At 38.0% G+C, this 23008-nt stretch overlaps 1 protein-coding gene across 1 annotated transcript in view; it reads right to left on the reverse strand.

Moving 5' to 3' along the window:
* Positions 1 to 1692: 1692 nt before the first annotated feature.
* GABRR3 (gamma-aminobutyric acid type A receptor subunit rho3) overlaps positions 1693 to 23008 on the reverse strand; it is an 83196-nt gene continuing 61880 nt past the window's right edge. The window contains exons 7-9 of the mRNA XM_078156830.1: positions 16361 to 16513; positions 6225 to 6421; positions 1693 to 1995 (exon numbers count right to left, since the gene is read on the reverse strand). Of these exons, the coding sequence (XP_078012956.1) occupies positions 1693 to 1995; positions 6225 to 6421; positions 16361 to 16513 (653 nt within the window). The remainder of the gene's footprint in view (positions 1996 to 6224; positions 6422 to 16360; positions 16514 to 23008) is intronic.

A 23008-nucleotide genomic window follows, 5' to 3' on the forward strand; every position in this document is an offset into this window, starting at 1 on the left:
TAGTTCATGCCATTGACTGAAAGATCTGGCTGAAAGAGTTTTAGCACTGTTCTTCAGTAGAGAGGCTTACTAACCATGGATCCCCACAGTGGGTGGTGGAAATAGTATTAGGTGGACCTGAAGATAGTTCAACAATTGGAGACTGGCAAGGAGGAGTGGAAATGTTAGGTTTCTGGGGAGAAGTGAAGATGTGACTCCTAGCATGGAGCAGCTGAGTACAATTTCAAATGGAAAACAGGCCCAGTATAGTGCAATATGATGGTGTCAATAAAAAGACATTGGTTGCCTTGCAGTATCTAAGGCATGAGAGGTCTTTTTATGTCTACCTTGAGCACAGGTTTCCTGAATTTGTATGTCCTATGTGTGTAAGGGGGACTTTGAGCATTTCCAGATCACCCAAAATGGAGGCAGTACTTAGAAAATGCCTGGATATCTGCCTCTGAGAAGATATCCTCTGTTCTACTACATGCATGTTTCTACTTGCTTCACTTGATGAGTTGTAAAGCCAGAACATGGTGTGTCTTTAAAAATGCCAAGCTGGGAAAGTCTCACTCTTTTTTCTTTTCTTTTCCTATTTTTTTTTTCTGTGCACTCTTTTTCCTTTGTAGGTGAAGGTTAACTCTTAAGTGCTGGTGCATTTTTGACTGAATTGGTGAGGATGGAAGGTCTGTTTCTCTTTCTAGGCCTGTGGCTTTGGGAGTTTCTGTTTTTGTTTTGTTTCACTTTCCCTCAGTTTCAGGTGCACGTGGTAATCACTATAGATCCAGGAGTTTGAGCTATGACAGCCCTGGGATTAGGATTCCAGGGGGAATCCTTGTAGCTAGTCAGCTTGGCAGGGAAGTCTTGAGAAGCCAGGGTACTTGAGACTCAAGGTCTAGGTGAGTTTTGGAATTGGAAATGGGATTTTGCTATATAAGAAGTGAAATAAGCTATGAAATTAATCCTCTTCTCTGCAGAGACTGAGGAGGTATAGGGTGGAATGGGAGTGGGGAGGAGAGGATAGATTATGCCCCATGTGTTAGAGGCTATATCTATGTATTTGTTGTTATACCTTTAAAGTAAATATTGCTTTGTAAAAGCTAATCCAACTATTAGTGGCTAAGTGGAATTGGGGCTCGGGGGACTCCATTACACTTGAAGAAACACCATTAGCATAGATTGAAGTCAGTGAGAGAGAATCTGGATATCTCAAACCTCCTTAAAGGTACCAGAGAACCCTGGGGGAGAAGTGAAATGTAACATACCTGACCTTCAGGTGGTAGGGGCCATGGTAATCAGTATTGTATGTACTTTCTACACGTCTACTCTTCTTAGTAAGGGTATACATTTGTGGGAGAGTGAGATTTAAGTTTACGAGAAGAACATTATTTTATTAGTATGTTATTTCCTTAAATGTCTTTGCTTTGAATGAAGTATGTCCTATGGCAGACTATTAAAAGTAAATATACCATTGGGGGCTTATGGACAACAGTATAGAGATGATTCTGATCCACAACGTGCCTAGACCTGGGGTAGCTCTCTGGAGGTCCACAGGTGAGAGGGTCCCTGGGTGCTACAGATATAAACATATCCATTATACATTCCAAATGTAATGTTGGGGCCTCTCCAATCCAGGGGGACTGGGGCAACTCCCTCTTTTCCATTTCTGTTAATTCCTCTGGTAAACACAAATTGGTGCTTGGTAATCTCTGTTCATACATAGAAGCCCCAATAAAAAAAATTAAATACAATAAACGTTGCAGGAAAAACAATCCTAGAATATGTGTCAATGACATGATTCTTCTTAAGAATGATTTTGCCAACATTGCCTCTCAAAGACTTCTTCCTCTTCAGCTGAGCTGAATCAGTGGTGGGGTTGTCAGGGTTTTTGCTGTTTACTGAATACTCTTCTGAATGTATAGAAAAGGGGGGCGGGTCAACATCAGTCTCGCTGTCATGGTAACAACCATCAAATGCCATTGCTTGTACTGCCTCAATGTTATACATTCCAGAAATCTGAAAAAAAAAAGTTATAAAATGGAGCAAACAAATACATGGGGCAGTTCCATAGATAAAAAAGTGACTTTTAATCAATAATTAAGGATTTATTGACTTATTGTTTATTACATTCAACACAATTTTGCTTAATTGAAAGAAATCTGGGCTCTTTTTGAAGGAATATGTTTCAATCACTGATTTTTATTTGTGATATAAACAAGTTATTTTACTACTGTGGAGCCTCATTTTCCTTCCCTGTCAAATGGGAATAGTTGTTATAGTTGATTTTTTTTTCTCACAGGGATTTTTTGAGAAGGCAAATAGTCATTTCTATGGAGAATTTTTATAACTTTAAAAAATATTACATGAGCTTATATTACTGCCATTTGACATTGATCTATTGCAGCCTCCTGCCAGCTTTATATAGTAAATTCTCATGATTTTTCCCACCTCTAAATGAAAGGGTTCTCACCTATGAGTACCTTATTTATCAGATTTGTAGATGATATAGAACTGAGAGGGATAGGAAATATGTTGGATAACTGAATGAGGATCCAAATAGATCTTGACAGGCCAAGGTTGGCCTGAATTCAATAAGATGAAATTTAATTGGAATAAATGTTAAATTTTCTACTGAGATTAAAAAAGACCCCAAAACTTCACATGTATAACACAGGGGCAACTTAGTTGGACAACATCCTTTGGAAAGAATCTCAAGATTTTGACGTCATTAGTACTGAACTGAATCCTGGATCCTTGGAGGAGACGTCAAGTTAGGAGCACTGGGCTTGCAATCAGGAAGGTTCACCTTCATGAATTCAGATCTGGCCTCAGACACTTACCAGCTGTGACCCTAGGCAAGTCACTTAACACTGTTTGTCTCAGTTTCCTCATCTGTAAAATGAGCTGGAGAAGGAAATGACAAACCACTCCAGTATCTTTGCCAAGAAAATCCCAAATAGGGTCAATGAAGAGTCACACACATGACCAAAAAATGACAATAATAAATTGAGAAGCAAGAAAGTTTCCCTTCCTCAAAAGCTAAATTTGGAAACAGGTAATTTGTCTTTGACAAACTTTTTTTTTCCTTTTCCTCTAGCCTCTCATCCCTTTCTCCCTTCCTAAATCCCTTACTGAAACACCATAACTATACCTGCCCTACTTCTCACTCCCAAGAACTGAATTGTATAAAACCAACCATTTCTCCTATCACAAAATTTGCTAAATTAATGAGATAAAATACTAAGAATGAAAAACTCATAAGGAGCTTATGTTCTAATAGGGGCATACATTGAACATTTTTGAAATGTCATCTATGGGCAAGGCAATGATTTAGGCAACAGTGCTCTCAAGGACCTACTACTCTCTTAAGAAGAAACGTGTGTATTCACATACATACATACATACATACATACATACATACATATATTTACGTACATATGTACACATATATAACCACAAACATGCCTAAAATAAAACCTGTATTCCCTCAGCACTGCTAATCTCAATGCTGTTAGGCAGAAAGAGATCTAACTATGTTAATGATCACTAAAGTATGAATGACTGAAAGCCCAACTGTCCCAGAGGCATTTGCTTTTTTTTTTTTTTAAGAATATTCATGCTAGTTCAAATGAATCTGTGGTTGGTGAAATTTCAGGTAGTAGAATAAAGTAAAGTAAAAAATTCAGGCAGTGTTTGGGAAGATATTTTTGAGATGTAGAACAACAGATCAGCTTTGCTGCCCCTTTAGCACTAATCCACTTAGCACTGACATGGCCCTTCCACACTCCCTCTCAACATCTTGCTTCCTTAATTCCTCTTATGGACCACCACTACAGAGGCAGCAATGTGGCACACTGGCTAGAGTGCTGGACCTGGAGTCAGGAAGCCCTGAGTTCAAATCCAGCTCTCACATCCTTACTAGCTGTGAGACCCTGGGCAAGTTGTTTAACCTGTAGGGATAACAACAGTACTTAATCTCTCTGGGTTGCTGAGAGAATAAAATAAGATAATATTTGGAAAATTCTTGCAAACCTTAAAGTGCTATGTAAATGTTAGATATTGTTATTACTAGTGTTATCTTGCATTTTAGCATGGTACTTTCATTAGGGGCAGCTAGGTGGCATAATGGATAGAGCACACTGAACTTGGAATCAGAAAGATTCATATTCATGAATTCAGATCTGACCTCAGACACTTACTGGCTGTGTGACCCTGGGCAAGGCCCTTCACCTTGTTTGCCTCAGTTTCCTCATCTGTAAAATGAGCTGTAGAAGGCAATGGCAAACCACTCCAGTATCTTTGCCAAGAAAAACCCAAAATGGGGACACAAAGACTCAGACACAACTGAACATACATAACCCTCCCCAATCCTGTTAAATTATAAGTCACTTGAGGGTAGGTCTTGATATGCCTTTATACCTTCTACGACACACAGCACCGTGTCTTGAAGATCAGAGGCATTTGATACATATTTACTGAATTAAATTAGGTTGAATTCAGTTGCCTGGGAGTCTGTACCTTGAGTCAGCTGTTTCTGTATTCCATAAGTATTACGATGTAACAGGTAGTGTACTAGGCTTGGACTCTGGTAAACCTGAGTTCAAATCTTATTGAAGAATCTTATTAGGTGTGTGATCCCTAGATCGCCAAGTCACTTAGCCTTTAAGAGATTTTGGTTTCCTCATTTGCAAAATGGGGCTAGTGAAACTTTCTTAACCTTCCTCACAGAGGTATTTATTGTCAGGAAAGTATTGTGAAAACTGAATTTCTATATGAAGGCAAATTGTCATTTACATAATTTCTCTTCAATTTCTAAGCTCACAAATTATTTGTATGACCCTTCCCTCAACCTCCAACAGACGCAAACCTATACACACTAACTCTTTTGGCAATGGAATAGAAATGGCAGCAGTAACCCATTTGACATTTCATGGGATTTATGCCTTATTACCTTCTACTTATTACCTTATTACCTTCATTTTTACAGATGAGCAAACTGAGGCCCAAAGATGTTAGGAGACTTTCTCATGGTTTCCCGTAACAAGTATCAGAGGCAGGATTTAAATCCACATCTGTTGACTCCAAATCCATTGTTCTAATTTACTGTACATCTATGCTTCATCAGGTAAGCCATGGAAAATGACCATCTATCTTAAAGTAGCTGGTTGAGTTTTAGAGAAGTTATAGGGTCATGATCCTGGCTTTGCCTCTTGCAACTTGGGTAACATCGGGCAGGTCACTTAAGCTTTCTGTGCTTCTGTTTCCTTATCTGATAAAGTCCCCGTTTGGATTAGACAACTTTGAGAGTCCTTTCCAGATCTCTGTCTATGATTCTCCAAATTTATAAGTTGCTATAAAAAGAGAAAGAGGTGAGATGGCTAATCCATTCAAATGGCTTGATTATTCTCCTTTGAGCACAGAAGCTGATTATCTTCTTTGTACGCAATGAAGAGAAGACAAAATTCAGGGGTTATTGTTCAGTCATTTCAGTGGTGTACTGACTCTTTGGGACCCCATTTGGGGTTTTATTGGCAAAGATACTGGAGTGGTTTGCCATTGCCTTCTCCAGCTCATTTTACAGATGAAGAAACTGAGGCAAAGAGGGTTAAGGAACTTGCCCAGGGTCACACAGCTGGCAAGTGTCTGAGCCAAATTTGAATTCAAGAAGATCAGTCTTCCTGACTGCAGGTCTGGTGCTCTCTATTCAGTGGACAGGGTATTGAATCTGCAGTCAGGTTCCGATCCCACTTTAACTTACTACTTCTGTGACCTTGGGTAAGTCCTTTTACCTCCTTTGGCCTTAGTTTCTTCACTGGCAAAATGAGGACGATGGCTTCTGAAGTACTATCCAGTTCCTGGTCTACGGTTTTAATTTTAAAATCTCTATGTTCACTATAAGCCCCAAGGACACTGATCCATTAGAAGAATGAAACTGGATTTACTATTTATACGTTAGCCAGCTTTTCCACTTCTACTCCAGGACACATTTCAAGACGTGGATTGTTCATGGATGAGGGAAGAGTAATCCTCTCTGATCAAACCAGGATATTAAAGACTCCTAGTGTATCCTTATATCAGCGATGGGCCTCAATGTATTTTCCTAACTCTATAAACTTGTACTTTGTGAAGGAATGTGATAGAACAAAGGCATATTGTTGTCAACATGATGTCAATCAGAGTTTGGATGTGACACTGGACTTTCCCAAAAAGAATTACACAGGAAAAACAAATATATGAGGCTATACCTTGCCCCTCTTTTTAAATTGCTTTCTTTCTTCTACCGTGGTGAGGTAATTCACTGCTGCGTACTCAATGACGGGCAGGAACACAAAGAGAAAACTGACCCATAAGTAAATATCCACAGCTTTGATGTAAGACACCTGAGGCGTCGAGGCACTGGCTCCAGTGATAACAGTGGACATTGTCAGCACAGTGGTTATACCTGCCAAGTCAAGGAGAATGAATTGTAAATCCACTGAAGTAAGGTCATAGTATCCAAGCCAACTAGGTGGTGCAGGGGACAGAGGGAGTGCTGGGCCTGCGGTCAGGAAGACCTGAGTTTGAGTCTGACCTCAGACACTTTCTTGCTATGTGCCTGGGCAAGTCTTTTCACTTCTCTCAGCCTTAATTTCCTTAACTATAAAATGGGGCTAATAAGGGACCTATCTTGCAGGGAGAAATAATATTTGCAAAATGCCTGGCACTACATAAATTGTATTTCCTTGTTCCTTATCTTAGATTCAGAGCTGAAAAGGACCTTAGAAATCTTCCAGTCATTTTTCAGATGAAGAAACTGAGGCAATGAAAGGTACAGTAATATGTTCAAAGTCACATGCCAGTTTTTAAATTGAGGTGCTCTTACCTTAAATTCAGCACTTTTACAGTAAGTAATAATAGAAACTCTTGAACCTTATACAGGATGAATCCAAGTAACCAATTTCTTGTTTATAGCCTGACAGTTTTAACATCAAAGCAGTAATAACTAAATAATAAGTAAAATAACAGCTAAAAACAAGTTTGAGCAAATTTTAAAGCATGCATTTTAATTAAATCTAAATTCAAGATCTTTCTGCCTCTCTTTACTTATCTCTTGTTCTCTTTTGCCGTCCTTTTCCCTCACTTCTCTTGATCAGGATGATTAGCTAGGTACTAGGGATTTAGGAATAGTTACCACAGAGAAGCTGCTTTCAAGTAAGTTATTAAGAAATGGGGATGGGAAGACACCTACACAAATAACTATGATATGAGTAAAAGTTTGAAAAGTATGAAGGAGGTCAAATAAAATGAAATGAGAAATTTGCAGCTGGAAAAGTCAGTCACCTGGGGTCAAGGGATGTCAGAGAAGGCTTAAATGGCTTTAAATGGGCCATGAAGGAAGGAAAGTGATGAGTATGTTGCCATTAAAGGCTTCAAGGGTCAGTGTGAACAAAGCTATGGATAAAGGAGATGTCAGGATTAGAATGGAAGGATGAAATGTCTCCAATTTGGTTGTTAAACAGACTTTATTAAAGGAAGTGGTATGAGATAGAGACAGCAAGATGACTCAGTGGATGGGGTGTTGGCCCTGAAGTCAGGAAGATGTGAGTTCAAATCCGGCCTCAAACACTTGCTAGCTCTGTGACTCTGGGCAACTTACTTAACCTCTGTTTTCCTTAATCCACTGGAGAAGGAAATGGCAAACCATTCTAGTATCTTTGCTAAGGAAATCCCATGGACAGCAATGAAATGTTATGGTCCACAGGGTCACAAAGAGTTGGCCACGACAGAACAACATGAGATAAAACTGAAAAGGTAGATTACAGTGAATGCATGTGTGTGTGTGTGTGTGTGTGTGTGTGTGTGTGTGTGTGTGTGTGAGATATGTTTGGGAAGTGAGGGAATTGTGGAAATTGAGTGAACCACAATGACTTCACCTTGTGATTAAATTCTGAATTTAGCTCAGTTACTTTTCTATATAATTATGGGTCTAGTCCAATTTCTGTCTTGTGAGAAAACTTTGTTCAATTATGGGAATTGTGAGAAAACTTTATTTGTATTGTTCGAACCCAACCCTGTGTGGCTGGGAAGCTGGACCACCTCTACCTGTTGCTGAGAAACCCTTAACTAAGGACCTAGGCTATGCTGACCAGAAACTCAGTCAGATCTAAAGATGCAAGGAGTTTGTTCACAATTATTCAACTCAAGCAACTCACATGTCTTATCTGAAGAATGACCCTTTACTGGTCAGTCAGTTGCTGTTTCCTTGTTCCTTTGAATGAATATAGACATTGGTGAGGGGGAGGGGTAATGGGACACTTCTTTTTCTTATTTCAGGGAATTGCACCTGTTCACTCAGTCTTCTCTCTCCCAACTTGGAAAGCCTTTAATCTTTCTTCTAATTAAAAATCAGGTTACCTGCCATTGTATCCTGATTTATATTCAGTTAATTGTTTTCTTTTAATGCACAAAAATATGTCCCCTCCTATATTCAAGGTCCAGTGCCAATCTGTGGGCCTGGTCCAGATTTGCTGTGCAAATGGGCATCCATCATTTAATAAACTGGTATGCTTGGAAGCTTGAACCTTTGTTTGCTCAGTCATTTCAATTAATCCACATGTCACGGGAAGAGGGTCTCAACAACCAACATCAATAATTTATACTTAAAATATAAATAACATTTTCTGAGTATTTGTGTTACACAGTAATTATTTGATTAGATTCTGGCTGGCATATTTTAAAGTATTAAATCTCCATGAAGAAAGTACAAATGGGATCTTTAGTGATTTTTCAAGTAGTATGAAATCCAAATAGCAGAATAAACCCTAACTGCACAGATTCAACATGAATATCAATGGCCACTACTCACTTGTGTCACTTCTGCCCCTCAAAACAGTTCTGTGAGATTTCCATTCATTTAAGTCACACATTGAAAACAAAAGTATCTGTATAAACCCATTGCAGTTTTCCAATTTTTTACTTCCTCATTTTTTTTTCAAAAAACCAAACCAAAACACCACCACCACCACACAAAACCAAAAACCCCAAATCCCCAAACCCAAAGCTCAATTCTCTCATTATCATGGTACACTAGTGACCCAACATCCTTGAAGGCTGCTCTGGTGAAGCATGAGCTTTTGTAGGTTTTATCACTCTGTAAAGACTTTGAGCACAGTCCAAGTGATCTGTCTGTTGTCTAAGAATAAGCCCAACTAAGCATCTGAGAATCCCATCACCAACTAGCTGACTGCCAGGTGGCAGATTCATTGGCCATGGAATCCCAAGAAATCTGTCACGTCAACAAGCATTTACTAAACATCTACTAGAGCCAGGCACTATTCAACAAAGAAAAACAATCTTCAGGTATCACAATAAGCATTTATGTAGCACTTCAAGATTTGCAAAATACTTCACGTGTTATTTCCTTTGGTTCTCACAACAACCTTGAGAGGTAGATGCTATTATTATGCCCATTTTATAGAGAAAGAAATCGAAACTGAGAAAAAGTTAAGTGACTTGCTCAAGGTCACACAGTTAGTTAAGTACGTAAGGCAGGATTTGAACTTAGTTTTTCCTGACTCTAAGTCTGTTTCTCTGTCCACTATGCCACCTAGCCATCTCAACACAGCAATGACAACACAACACAATTTATGTAATATAAAACTTGCAAATGGTCATAGTATTTTCCCCAGGTTCTTTTTCACTAACATGCTCAGAGCAGAAGAGTAGGGAAACTGACCGACATTTCAATCTCTGCTGTTGGCTGGCTCGGTCTCCATCTGGACCTTATTTTCCTTCTTTCAGGTAGGAATAAGCATTATAGGGCAACTAAATCCTTTGCTTCACACATTTACACACACACATACACACACACACACACACACACACACACAATTTTGTTTGTTTTACCCAGATCTGTGATTTCATTGGTGAAAGAAGCTTAAGCTTAAGGAAACTTCTCTGTCAGTATGATCAGCACCTATTCCCTAGTAGAAAGTTCCAGGAGTTTCCTGGGACCATTGAGAGGCTAAGAGGCTTTCTCAGCACCACTTGGTATTAATTAGGGGCAGAATTTGAAGTTAGGCCTTCTTAATTCCAAGGACCACTCTCTATGCACATCATGCTGCCTCCTTATTTTTAATGGCTTGTAATATAATTCTCAATGGGCAAATGAATGGTTTACAATATAGAAGCTTCCACTTAGAGAAGTCTTGTCTCATGTGTTATAAATTAATGAGAATTGGTCCAGTAAAAGAAATGGCATTATCTACATCTCCCAGAGATCAATGAAGGTGCAGTCATTTTCTTTTGTAAGGGTGCTTAAATCAACCCATTTATGTTGGCTTAAATGTACATATTTATTTTAAATTAGCGTTCCAGGTCGTAGCCCCACTTCCTTTTCCCAAAAGTTATTAAAGATGAATTAGATGAGCAGGGAGGAGAGAATAAGGGGATGCTGCTGCTACTACTACTACTACTACTACTACTACTACTACTACTACTACTACTACTACTACTACTACTACTACTACTACTACTACTACTACTACTCTATTACTGTTATTATAATGAATTATGAGAGCACCCAAATATAGATTCCTAGAGCAATAGGTCTAGGGCTTGAAAACATTATAGCTCCATTAGACATGCTTACGGGTCTCTAGCCACTTCTTAGAGATACATTAATCTTGAAAAATAGTATTCCTTTCAAAGCCATTGAAGTTAATCTCCCATCAAAAGAATTTTGAATGATCCAAGCTGACCATATACTGAAGAAAGGTTTTCTCTCAGGATCAGAAACTATGTTTCCAATTCACTTAAAATGTGTTTGGTAAAAGTATTTTGTAAAAGTCAAGTCATTTGGGCTATAGCTTTGTCTTCTCTAGTGGATGGAGTATTGGAGTCAAGAAGACCTGGATTCTAATCCTACCTCTGACACTTCCCAGCCACATGACCATAGGCTTTCACAACCTTTCTGTGCCTTAGTTTTCATCTCTATAAAATAGTGTGATAATGCCTAATAAGAATGAATGAAGAATGAAGAAAATGAAATGCAAATCTCCTGCCTACTTTAGTCATACAGAATTCAGAAGGTCTGGAATGTGGCTGAACTGTGCCGAGTCATAGCATTATTTCCCAACCCATTACCTCTGAGAGCAAACAGAAACTCTTCCATTTGTCATTCAAAGCTCTTCACAACCTGGGCCTCAACCTAGCCTCATTGTATATCCTCTATGACCTAGTCAAACTAGCTTTTCTGTTCCTCATACGTGATACTCCATTTCTCTTCTCAGTGCCTTTGCTCTAGCTGTTGTAGCTGATTGATAAGTAAAAACATTTATAGTTATCCTTTCCACATCATAGGGGTTAGGGACACTCCTTGCCCCACAACCTGGAAAATCTGTGTAAAATATTTTGATCCTCCCTTTGTACCTGAGAAGTCTGAATTATTATGGTATTACAAGGTAAAATGTATTAATATTATATAATACTATACTCATATTTTATCCATTTTTGAGTTTCTAAACTTTTTCTGTGTCATCTGCTGGGCTTTGTGTGTTGCCTGTGGCTTCCTCAAAACTCCCCCAAAATTCCCATTTAATTTCTTATCCTGATCCACTATATGGCCAAACTGAATGGGGAAAGTCGCAATGTGGAAGGGTTAACTGTACTTTTTTTTTAAACCTCAGATCACTCTGCTTCTTATAACCCTCCATCTAATATGTCTATGGGGGAGGAACAGGAACCAAGAAGAGATCTGGGATACAGGAGAAGCAGAATTAAAGGCAACAGAGATGTAAAAGAAGTTGATTAATAAGTTTACAAGGTTTCAAGAAATCAGAACCTTTGGTAGAAAAAGTTTTCTGGTCTGATAAAAATTTGTTCTAGTCTATTATGTGTAGCTGGGAAACATCTCTGATGATCCACCTGCCCCAGAGATTTGCTTCAACCTTAGACAGGTTTATCAGAGGGGAAAAACAAAAGAAAAGAAAAACTCAATGCTCACTTTGAAATGAATATAACCTTTTCCTCCTATAGGCTTGGAAGGAAGTGAGGGCTATATGTGTATGGGGAAGGGAAAGTGAAGTAGACATCCCTCTCTTGTCTCTTCAGAACCCTGCACCTTTCTTTACACAGACAGGTTGCCCGAAACCTTATTGAATATCTAGGCATAATTAAGTTTATTGACTCCTTTCAATTGTATGCATTTATAAATATGAAGGGTGGATAAAAAGCCCAGCTCTAGTTTCCCAAATATTATCTCCTCTGGTCACAAATATAAGTAGATGGGGGGAGGTAAGCTGGATGCCAGTCGAGGGAAAGAATTGCATCTATGTTAGCCAGGATGCATACTTTAATTTGTGAGTGGCTGCAAACTGAGAAGCTTCTACTACTATGCTGTGTACAACCCAGTCTTGGTAGCTACTGTGGAACAGTGGATAGAGAGCTGGGCCTAGAGTCAGGAAGACCTGAGTTCAAATCTGACCTCAGACACTTATTCATTGTGTGACCTTGGGCAAGTCACTTAACCTCTGTTTGCCTCAGTTTCCTCATCTGTAAAATGGGCACATCTGTAAAAATGCATACCTACCTTCCAGGACTATTGTGAGGATCAAATGAAAAAATAATTATAAAGCTCTTGGTACAGCACCTGGCACATAGTAAGTGCTATATAGATGTTGTGATGATGATGATGATGATGATGATGATGATGATGATGAGACACAATGAAGCAGCTGACTGTACTATGAAGGCAGGAAATATAATACTTCCCCAAATCACAAGGATATTTAGGCTAATAGGGTCATATATTTAAAGTCAGAAGGCTTAGAGCCTATCTAATACAATCCTGTCATTTTTTACAGTGCAGAATGTTGAGGTTCTAGGAGGTTAAATGACACGCCCAGAGCAAGAATTTAAAACATCCTTAAGCAGTTGTCAGATAGTCCAGAAGCCTCATATATATGTATGCCAGGAAGAATACAGTTGCAAATTAATTGTAACAGTTCTTTTTACTACATATTAGTAGGTGACATATTTTAAGAAAGGAGCTTGGGGCAATTAGGTGGTACAGTGGATAGAGCAGAGCCTCTGGAGTCAGGAGGATCTAAGTTCAAATTCAGCCTTAGACATTAGCTGTGTGACCCTGGACAAGTCACTTAACCTTGATTGTCTCAAAAAAGAAAGAAAAGAGCTTTATCATATAGGTCAGAATTGATATTGCTAGACTGGAGTCAGGAAGACTCCATCCAGCTCACATCTAATTCACATCCAGCCACAGATATTTATTGACTGTGTGATGCTGGGCAAGTTCCCTAACCTCTACATCATCTCAGTTTCCTCAATTATAAAATGGGAATAATAAAAGGCACATTTCAGAGTTGGTGTGAGGACCAAATGAGATAATATGTGTAAAACACTTAACACAGTGCTTTACACAGTTTAGCACATAGTAGGCACTATATAAAACACTTAACACAGTGCTTTGCACAGTTTAGCACATAGTAGGCACTATTTAAAACCTTTCTCCCTTTTCTTCCCTTTCCTCCTTCTTCCTTCCTTATACGGACTTGTCACAGCTCCTCTATGACTTAGGGAATGATCTCTGAGAATTGCTGGGGCTGACAAATTTGTCCCATTGAAGCTGACCTGAATAGCCTTTGCAAATTTAGCTTAGCTGTTCTTTAGATAGAGGACATAGACATATAGTCTGTGATCAAGTCCATACCTGAAGCCAGCAATCTAGTAGGGTCCCCCAGAGCTTGTGCTCTGAGACACAGCCTTGAAGGACCCAGGATCATCTGAGTACCACAGTGAGGTATTACAGTAGTTGTGTAGTGGAGGAACAATAATGATAAAGGATAATAATAATAATAATACCTTTATACCTTGTTTTATTGTGCTTCTCTTTATTATGCTTTACAGATGCTGCATTTTTTACTAATCAGAGATTTGCGGCAACCCTGCACTGAGCAAGTCTATTGGCACCATTTTTTCCAACACCATGTACTCACATCATGACTGTGTCAGTTTGGTAATTCTCACAACATTTCAAACCTTTTTCATTATTATTATCATATGTTATGGTGATCTGTGATCTTTGATATTATTATAGTAATTGTTTTTGGGCACCACGAACTACACTCATATGAGATGGTGAACTTAATAAATGTTGTGCATGTTCTGACTGTTCCTTGACCTGCTGTTCTCCATCTCTCTCCCTCTCCTTGGGCAGCCCTATTACCTCAGATAGAACAATATTGAAATTAGGCCAGTTAATGACCCTACAATGGCCTCTAAGTTTTCAAGTGAAAGGAAATGTTAATTGACGAGGCAAACTTCATTTGTTGTCTTTTTTTAAGAAATTGACACAGCCACCCCAACCTTCAGTAACTATTACCCTGATCAGTCAGTAGCCATGAACATTAAGGCAAGACCATCCACCAGCAAAGAGATTATGACTCACTGAAGGCTCAGATAATGGTTAGTATTTTATTTTAGCAATAAAGTATTTTTTAATTAAGGTTATGCACATTGTTTTTTTTTTAGACAATACTATTGCACACTTCATAGGCTATACTATAGTATAAATATAAGTTTTATGTACCCTGGGACACAAAAAAATATTTGTGTGACTCATTTTATTGTGATGTTAATTTTATTGTGGTGATCTGAACTGAACCCACAATATTGCTGAGGTATGCCTGCATAACCCTAATAATCTTTTGAAAGATGCCTACAATTTATGAACATTTAACTTATATGTCACCCTTCCTGGCATAGGTCAGACACTAGTTATAATGATTATGAACCACTTATTTTAATCTGTCTAAGCCTACTATTATATGAGAAAGAACAAAATTAGTAGAAATAAGATGGCCCTTTTTGGTACAGTAGAAATAGTACTAGATTCAGAGAGATTTGAGTTTGAATCTTGGCTCTTCTATTTACTACTTGTATAACCTTGAGCAAATTACTTAACCTTTCTGGGTCTTAGTTGCATTATCTGTGCACTGTAAAATGAGAAGTTTGATTAGATGATGTCTGAACTTCCTTTCATTTCTTAATCTGGATCTTCTACTCCTGGTTTTTTAAGTCCATGAATTACAATGAAATTTAGTTTCTATCTTTCTTGTAATTCTATGTGTTTCAGAGTAGCAAGTAACATATTCAATAGAATAATCATTTTTCTATGTATTCTATCTACTCTGAGAGGAACTGAAAAAGTCCCCTTGCTCCCAACTGACTCTTAACTCAGATACCACAATACCTGAAATTCTACCATCATAAATAAAGTTCTTTGCGCTAAACATTATCTCTCTATGACATTCCTTTTGTTTTTTTTTTTAAGTGAGGCAATTGGAGTTAAGTGACTTGCCCAGAGTCACACAGGTAGGGAGTATTATATGTCTGAGGCCAAATTTGAACTCAGGTCCTCCTGACTCCAGGGCTGGTGCTCTATCCACTGCACCACCCAGCTGCCCCTGACACACCCTTTTAAAACAAACACATTGGGGAGGGGTGATTTATTGAGTCAGAAACCCCTTAGTATTACATAGTTGATCAGAAAGCTTTTTCCTTGAAGTGGGGGACCAGATCCGTGGCAGCATGAACTAGAGGAAGAAAAGGAGGTTAAAGAAAGGCAAAAGATAAAGATGGGATTGCCGAATCTAAACTTGACCTATTTCTTATCTTTGTTGAGTTATGCCTGATTATATGGGAACAACTCAGTATATCACTTCTCTGCTACCCTAGTGCTTCACACACAGCTCTTCTTGTCAAGACTATCACCTTCACCTCCTGCCCACCCATAACCTGGATTCCACTTGGCTCTGGTAGGTGAACTTGGCATAATTTTTCTGAGGCTCAGGTATTTTCCTAGCTACTTCCTGGCTGCTCAATGCCATGCTGCCTCACCTGTCCTCCGCCTTTCTAGTTCTTCTGTATGTTTTGTCTTCTCCCATTAGCTTCTTTGAGGCAGGGACTGTCTTACTTTTTTGTATTTGTATCTCTAGCAATTAGCAGAGTGCTTGGAACACTTAACATATTCTCTCTCTCTCTCTTTTACTACCCCTCTATCCATTATATATGTATGAATGTGTGTATGTATATACATATAAATGTATGTGTGAATATATGTACATATATACATGTATATACATATAAATAAATAAACAAATAAATGAACAAAAAAAAAATAAATAAAAGCATCTCCAAACATCTCCCATCCCCTAGGGCTAATTACTGATTTCAATCTCAGCCAGTCATTACCATTGTCTAGAGGAAGGATCCACACAGAAACATTTAAGCAACCTCTGCATTCCACCCCAAATTACTTCCCCCTTCTTTTCTCTCAGTTGCCTATGCAATCATTAATATTGCACAAAGGTTCATGAAAATTTACCCAATGAAACTCTGGCAGGAACAGCTCTTCTATCAATCCAAAATGAAACCCATGACAACATCACCATCAGCATGGCTGGGAAATAGGATTGCAGGACAAAAAAGAAAATATGCCTCCTTAGCACAAAGTTAATGAAAAGCCTGTTGTACCAACCTGTTGGGAAAAGGTTAAGAATTTCCATTAGTACAAGTACCTACCCTGCTATCCCCTCCACAATTATCAATCAAGTGTTTATTGAATGCTTACTATGTACCAGGCTCTGTTGTAGAAGCTGAGGATACAAATACACAGAATAAAACAATTGCTGCTTTCAAGGAGCTCACATTCTTATCACAGGTAACAAGCTTACTAAAATAATCAAGAATATAGTAAGTTATTTCCAAGAAGTAAATGTTGAATTAAATTTCAAAGCCAAAGGATTTCAAGCAATTCAAGAGTATTCTGCAGGCTCTCCTTTGTAGACAATCCTCTGTGACACTTCACAGTTAAACTTCTTCACATATATTTGCAAGTTTTCTGCAAACAAAGCAGCTTGCTCCAAGCACTTCAATGCAATTATTGGACAAGGGCAGTCTAAGTTCAACCTAGACTGTCTTTTTGTGGATTTTTTTTTTTTAGTTTCAAAAAGCTTTTTTTTTCTGGCTCCTCTAAAGGCAAAATATCAGAAAACAGAAAACTATCCACTACAGAGACAACATTTTGTAGCAAAGAAATAGTATCTTTATCCCTTTCTTTTCTTCTGGTATACATACTTTCATCTTTTTATGAACATTTAAGAGCAGTTTTCCACATCCAGATACATGACTCGTTTAAAAAGGCACCCATGATTATGGCCCTCCATCATTCGTCACTAGCAGGCATTGTGCAGCTTCTCTGTAATCTTAACCACATGTTGTAAACAGAATTAGAAAGATCTTTTGCCCAATTTAACAAAATATTTTAAGGTATATTCTACTGGAAAGATAAGAATCTCCAAGTTTTTCCTAACTGGAGTCAGAACACTCAACATTTGAGAAAAAAAATCACTATTTGAAACACCTAAATTATTACAATTTGTTGGTCATAAATTTGGAGAGGTGAAACTCAAAACTCAACGTGTTCAATTTTCTCCTTCCTCAAGTGGATAATTAGAAAAAGAGATGATTTGTCTATTAGGCAAGTTAAAGAAGTCCTACTCCAGGAATACTCCTAAGGTGCCCCTTTCCCAAATGCCAATGATACTTGTTGGCTGATGACAGAGATTGCCACTGGTCTCTCAAGGATTTAAGTCCCAGGGGATAGCCAGCAGAGCACCAAGGGAGTTCAATAACTCAAGTGAAATGCTGGTAAAGGCACAAGGAAAGGAACCATGGGTGACTTTCAGTGCCATTTTCATTTAACAAGCCATTAGTAGAACAGCCCAAAGACTCCTGATTTTTATAACCCCAAGATGTTTAAATCAATTACTGTACAACCTAGAATGTCTTTGCCTTCAGTGTTTCTTCTTCAGTTCCTTCCTGTCCTTCAACGCCTAGCTAAATTTTCCCTCTCTGTTGTTAGTAGTTAGTAATCTTTGCCATCTCTGAATGGTGGCTGCACTTTGTACCCCTCTTATGGTATTTCCATGTTTCACTTTGGGAGTTAGAGCCATATGTGCATATATATGCTTCATTCTTTTTGTTTGTAGGCCTAGCACCTAGCAGAGTGCCTGCAACATGGTGGGCTCTTATTAAGTGCTTGTTGATTGAAGGCAGGAACTCTGTCAAGTGAGGCAATATTTGTAAAGTAGTTAGCACAGTGCCTGGCACATAATAGATGCTTAATAAATGCTTATTCCCTTTCCCCATTCTCTTCATTGTATTCTCCCAACAGTTCTTAGCATGATGTTTTATATATCAGTCAAAAATTGTTAAATGATTGAATCAGACTCAATGAATGTGATCCAAATATTTCAGTTGGTCACTCAGTCAATAATAATAATAATATTGCCTACTATGTGCCAGGCATTATACTACATGCTGGCTTGGTCGAAGTGAAAGGATTCATGGTGAGTCTAGGTGTAGTGGTAATTTCCAAAGTTAACATAACTTCTTCTGGGCCTTCATTGCTTCTTGGTAATCCTATCCTGCTTTATTTTGCCTCTCTAGGTAATTGCTTCACAGCAATCATGACAACTGTTTGGCTTTTTCTTAAAGAAAGGCTTAAAGCCTTCAAAAACGACCTACACCCTCCTGCTTATAGCTATGGTTTCTTCATCTGTCAAATGAGATAATATTTGTAAAAAGTCCTTATCACAGTGTATAGCAATAGTAAGTGCTATATAAATGCTCATTCCCTTCCTCTCCTTCTTCATTGAAAAACTTGAAGCCATATGATTATAGTTCCCTCAGTTTATCTCTATTCCTAAAAATGTCTTAGCATCATCAATCTCTCTTCCTTCCCTTCTGTCCCAGAAGAAAAATTGTCCCTACAAGCTTAATTTTCTTACAGGGATCTGTGATCCTATCCCTTTCTACTACTGTACCTCCCTGCACCTGGTTTTAACAATAAACCTTTATCATGCATTTTCTATCTCTCTCTTACTACTACTACGATTACCTTCCTATCTGTCTACAAATAGGTTCATGTCTCCCAAGTCCTAAAGACTTTCCTCTATCTTTCCATGCCCTCCATATTCTCTTTTATCTTCTTTCATAATCAAGTAGTTTATACCCAATGTCTCCACTTCATTACCCTATACTTTCTCTTCAACTCTTTGAAATCTGACTTGCAGCAAATAATCCTATCCTGCTTTATTTTGCCTCTCTAGGTAATTGCTTCACCATTAGTACTAAATAGATGGAAGAAATTTAGAATTATTAAAAGAGCTCTGAAATTTCCCAAGGTTAATCCATCCTGTTCTCTTCTGTTTAATTCTAGGGTCAGCTCATTGTCAATTTGTACTGACTGTTGAAGATGTAGATACAGAGATAAGGTCTATGGGGTGTCCATCTACCATGCATGTGTTCCATAATATGGATGATAGATACTCTTTGTCTACTTGATTTTTTCCAATATGGGTGGTAGTCTAAACTCTCTAGTATAGTGACATATATCTTATAAGAGGTTCTACAATGCTCAAACGCTTAATGTCATCGACAAATAGGAGCAACTGAAGGACCTCAACATCTGTAGGGATCATACAATTCTAGAGTGATAGATTTAGAGTTGGAAGGAACCTCAAAGGCCATCTTGTTCAACCCCCCCTTATTTTATATACAAAGAGACTGAGATCCAAGGAGGTTAAATAACTTGCCCAAAGTCACACAAATAGTACTTGAGGCAAGATTGGAACACTCTGCTTGATCTCCTCCACGACAATGGCCAACTCTTTGTGTGAGCATATAGCTTTGTTTTAAGCTTCTCAAATAAGATTACATTTGTTGTTACATCTTTTAATTATCCAATCTTGAATAATTTTGATGTGTAGATGGGAGACTTCCTTTAATAGGATGCTGTAGTAGGAACAGATCAGGGAAAATACTCTCTTGGAATACAAATATTTAATCATTTGTCTGTTGTGTGGAATGGGGAAAATACACACCTGAGGCAGGGACATCTAGAAATTTTTGAATGTTAGCCTTTCTTTTTTTTTAAAAAAAATATTAATTTTAGAGAATGGTCAAACAAATCCAGCAGTGGTTGCTATTGATACAAAACCAAAAATACTACAAAATACTTTTCTCTTACATTTTATAAATGAAGTCCAAGTGATGTTTCAAACTATACTAACCTATCAATTATAGAGACAGCAGGAATAGATTGACTATGGATTAGGAATCATAAAGACATGACTTAAATCACACTTCAGACACTAACTTGCTGTCTGACCCTGGGGAAAGTCACAACCGCTCTAAGAGGACTGCTCATCTAAGAGCAGAAATTGCAAAAGATGCCTATCTGCTTTGGTACAGGTTTCTTCATTGGAAACTCTATATACCAGTAAAATCACAGCTCTGGACCAAAAGCAAAGGAAATTTCTTTCTTTTTCTTATTGGAACTACCAAAGCTCTCAGAAATATGAAGAATCTTTTAAAAAACATTTTTCTCCATTTTTATTAGAAGTTACATTTTTTTTCTTTTTTAATGCTAAGAATTTGAAGTTCACTTTGAAATAACTAAAACATATCTTTTAATGAGACATAAACTTGTTAAAGAGAGTCTCTGGCTATAGAAAGATTCAAATTCATGGCCAGAAAAATGGAAAATACAAAATGAAATACCACGGCTGACTAAGTTCAATATGGCAGGCTAGGGCAGGTAAAGAGAATGTTGTATAACTGGCATAACGTAGCTTGAAGGTTGGGAACTGGAGGCTAAATTCTTTCTTCTGTCAGTTCCTAGAGGGGATCTTTAGGCTAGATTTGGAGGACATTTGTTCTATACTTACAGCAAATAGAAAGAGGCAACCAAACCATATGTAAGGATCACTGCTTCCACATATTGACTTAGAAATCCACATATTAACATCTAGTCTGTTATTTGGAACTGATGACTAGGCCACAAGAAGATTTACTACAGGTTTGATATCCTTGGAAGGATATCTACAATGGAGTGTCCCCAAGCATCTGTACTTGACTCTCTGACAATTAATATATTTTTCAGTGGCTTGGATGAACACATAGATATCACACTCATTAAATTTTTGCAGATGACTCAAACTGGGAGGGATAGCTGGCATGTCAGCTGACACTGTCAAACTCAAAAAGATCTCAATCAACCTTGGTCTGAATGTAATGAACATCTTAGAATTCATTTCAAAAAATCAGCTTCGCAAATACAAGATAGATGAGGGGTGGTTAGAAAGTATATAATCTGGAAAAGAGCTTAACATGTTAGTGCAATGTAAGCTCAATAATGAGTCAATAGTTTGATATGGCAGCCAAGAAATCTTTGGCAGAATTACAGGAGATATAATAATGTTCATATGATTGGAGATGATACATCTATTGTATTCTGTCCTGGTGAGACATCTGGAGTATCATATTCATCTCTGGGTGCTAAATTTTAGTTGTTTGGGTTTTTTGATTTTTGGGTGAGGCAATCGGGGTTAAGTCTCTCGCCCAGGGTCACACAGCTAGTTAAGTGTCAAGTGTCTGAGGCCAGATTTGAACTCAGGTCCTCCTGACTCCAAGGCTGGAGCTCTATCCACTGCACCACCTAGCTGCCCGTTGGGTGCTAAATTTTAGGAAGAAGAATATTTATAAGTAGGAACTACACAGCAAAGGGCAACCAGGATAGTGTGATGGACTTGAGCTCAGGCTACATTTGGATTGGTTGAAGGAACTGAGCAGATATCCATCTTGGTAAAGGGAAGATTTAGGAGGAACATACTCAAATACTTGTATGGCTGTCACTTGGAAGAGATATTTGTTAGACTTGTCTGACTTATCTAAACTGGGATCAATGGATGGAAAGAGAAACTACTTAACTGCCAGAGGTACTGGGACATTGGAGATCAGTGTCACCACTGTAAGTGCATGTAAAGTTCCATTCTTGTCTATGTGAGCCCCTGAGTATTATGGTCCCATGTTTGTACCAGAAAACACAAAGACTATCTCTCTTCATCCTAGGTGGAGGGATGTGTGCATCCCAAATTCTCATGAAGAGTGACATGTGGGTAAAACACTTGGGAGAGGATGGAACAGAGAAAAATGGGAGGAGTTCTAGAGCTATGTTTCTCAAACTATGCTGCAAGGAACTCTGAAACACCCCAAGGCTTTTTTTTTAATGAACTTTATGCTATTTATTAATAGGCAGTACAAATGATTTTAGATGATATTGCTACAAAGGTTCTACCAAGGTTCTGGTTGAACTAAAAGGTTCTTATGTAGAAGAGTTTGAGAATTACTGCTTTAAAGAATGGTGTTGTCACAGCTGTTGTTGCTACTGCTATGCAGAAGACACACAAAGCTTTGTAGGAAAGCAGTGGCTCTGGGTTGGCTAAGAACAACACCAAAATCTTTCCATTTCCTTTTTTTAATTTTCTACACTCTGCCCTGCTCAAAGTGTGTAGCAATTCTAAAGCCCATCTTTGTTTCATTAAAGTTGATATTTTACATTGTTGTTTACCTATATTTCAGAAACCAGAACTAAAATAAATCCAAGGCATTATTGGCCTGCATTTTGTATACTCAAGGAAAGGTTATGGTCCGCTTCATAGAGAAGGGGGAGTATTCCCCCTTCTAGGGCCTCAAAACAAAGCAAAGAGATTTTTAAAATGTGTTTTAAATACTTCAAAGCAGGCAGACATCAAGCCATGTGAATCTGAACTGTCATGGATGTCATGGACAAAGAATGAGCTAAGCATTGGTATTATAAGGAAGAAGAGTTGTTAATTAAGATAGAAATATATATATATATATGTATATATATATACATATATATATATGTATATATATATATATATATATATATAATGTACTTTGTTAACCTTAAAGCACTATATAAATATTAGCCTATTATTCTTATCTTTATTTTTCGTAGTAATAGTAAGTAGAGAGTAGTAGTAAGTAGAGAGTTGGAATTGTTTCCCTCAGAGGCCTTAGTGGTCTCAGGCAATCAAATTGCCTGCCTATTCTTTCATTATTCAGTATTCCACCCACCTACAATTTCATTCTTATGGTTGGA

This window comes from Phascolarctos cinereus, unplaced genomic scaffold (assembly GCF_003287225.1).
Source record: "Phascolarctos cinereus isolate Bilbo 61053 unplaced genomic scaffold, phaCin_HiC Scaffold_725;HRSCAF=1366, whole genome shotgun sequence".
In the NCBI taxonomy this organism is placed as follows: Eukaryota; Metazoa; Chordata; class Mammalia; order Diprotodontia; family Phascolarctidae; genus Phascolarctos; species Phascolarctos cinereus.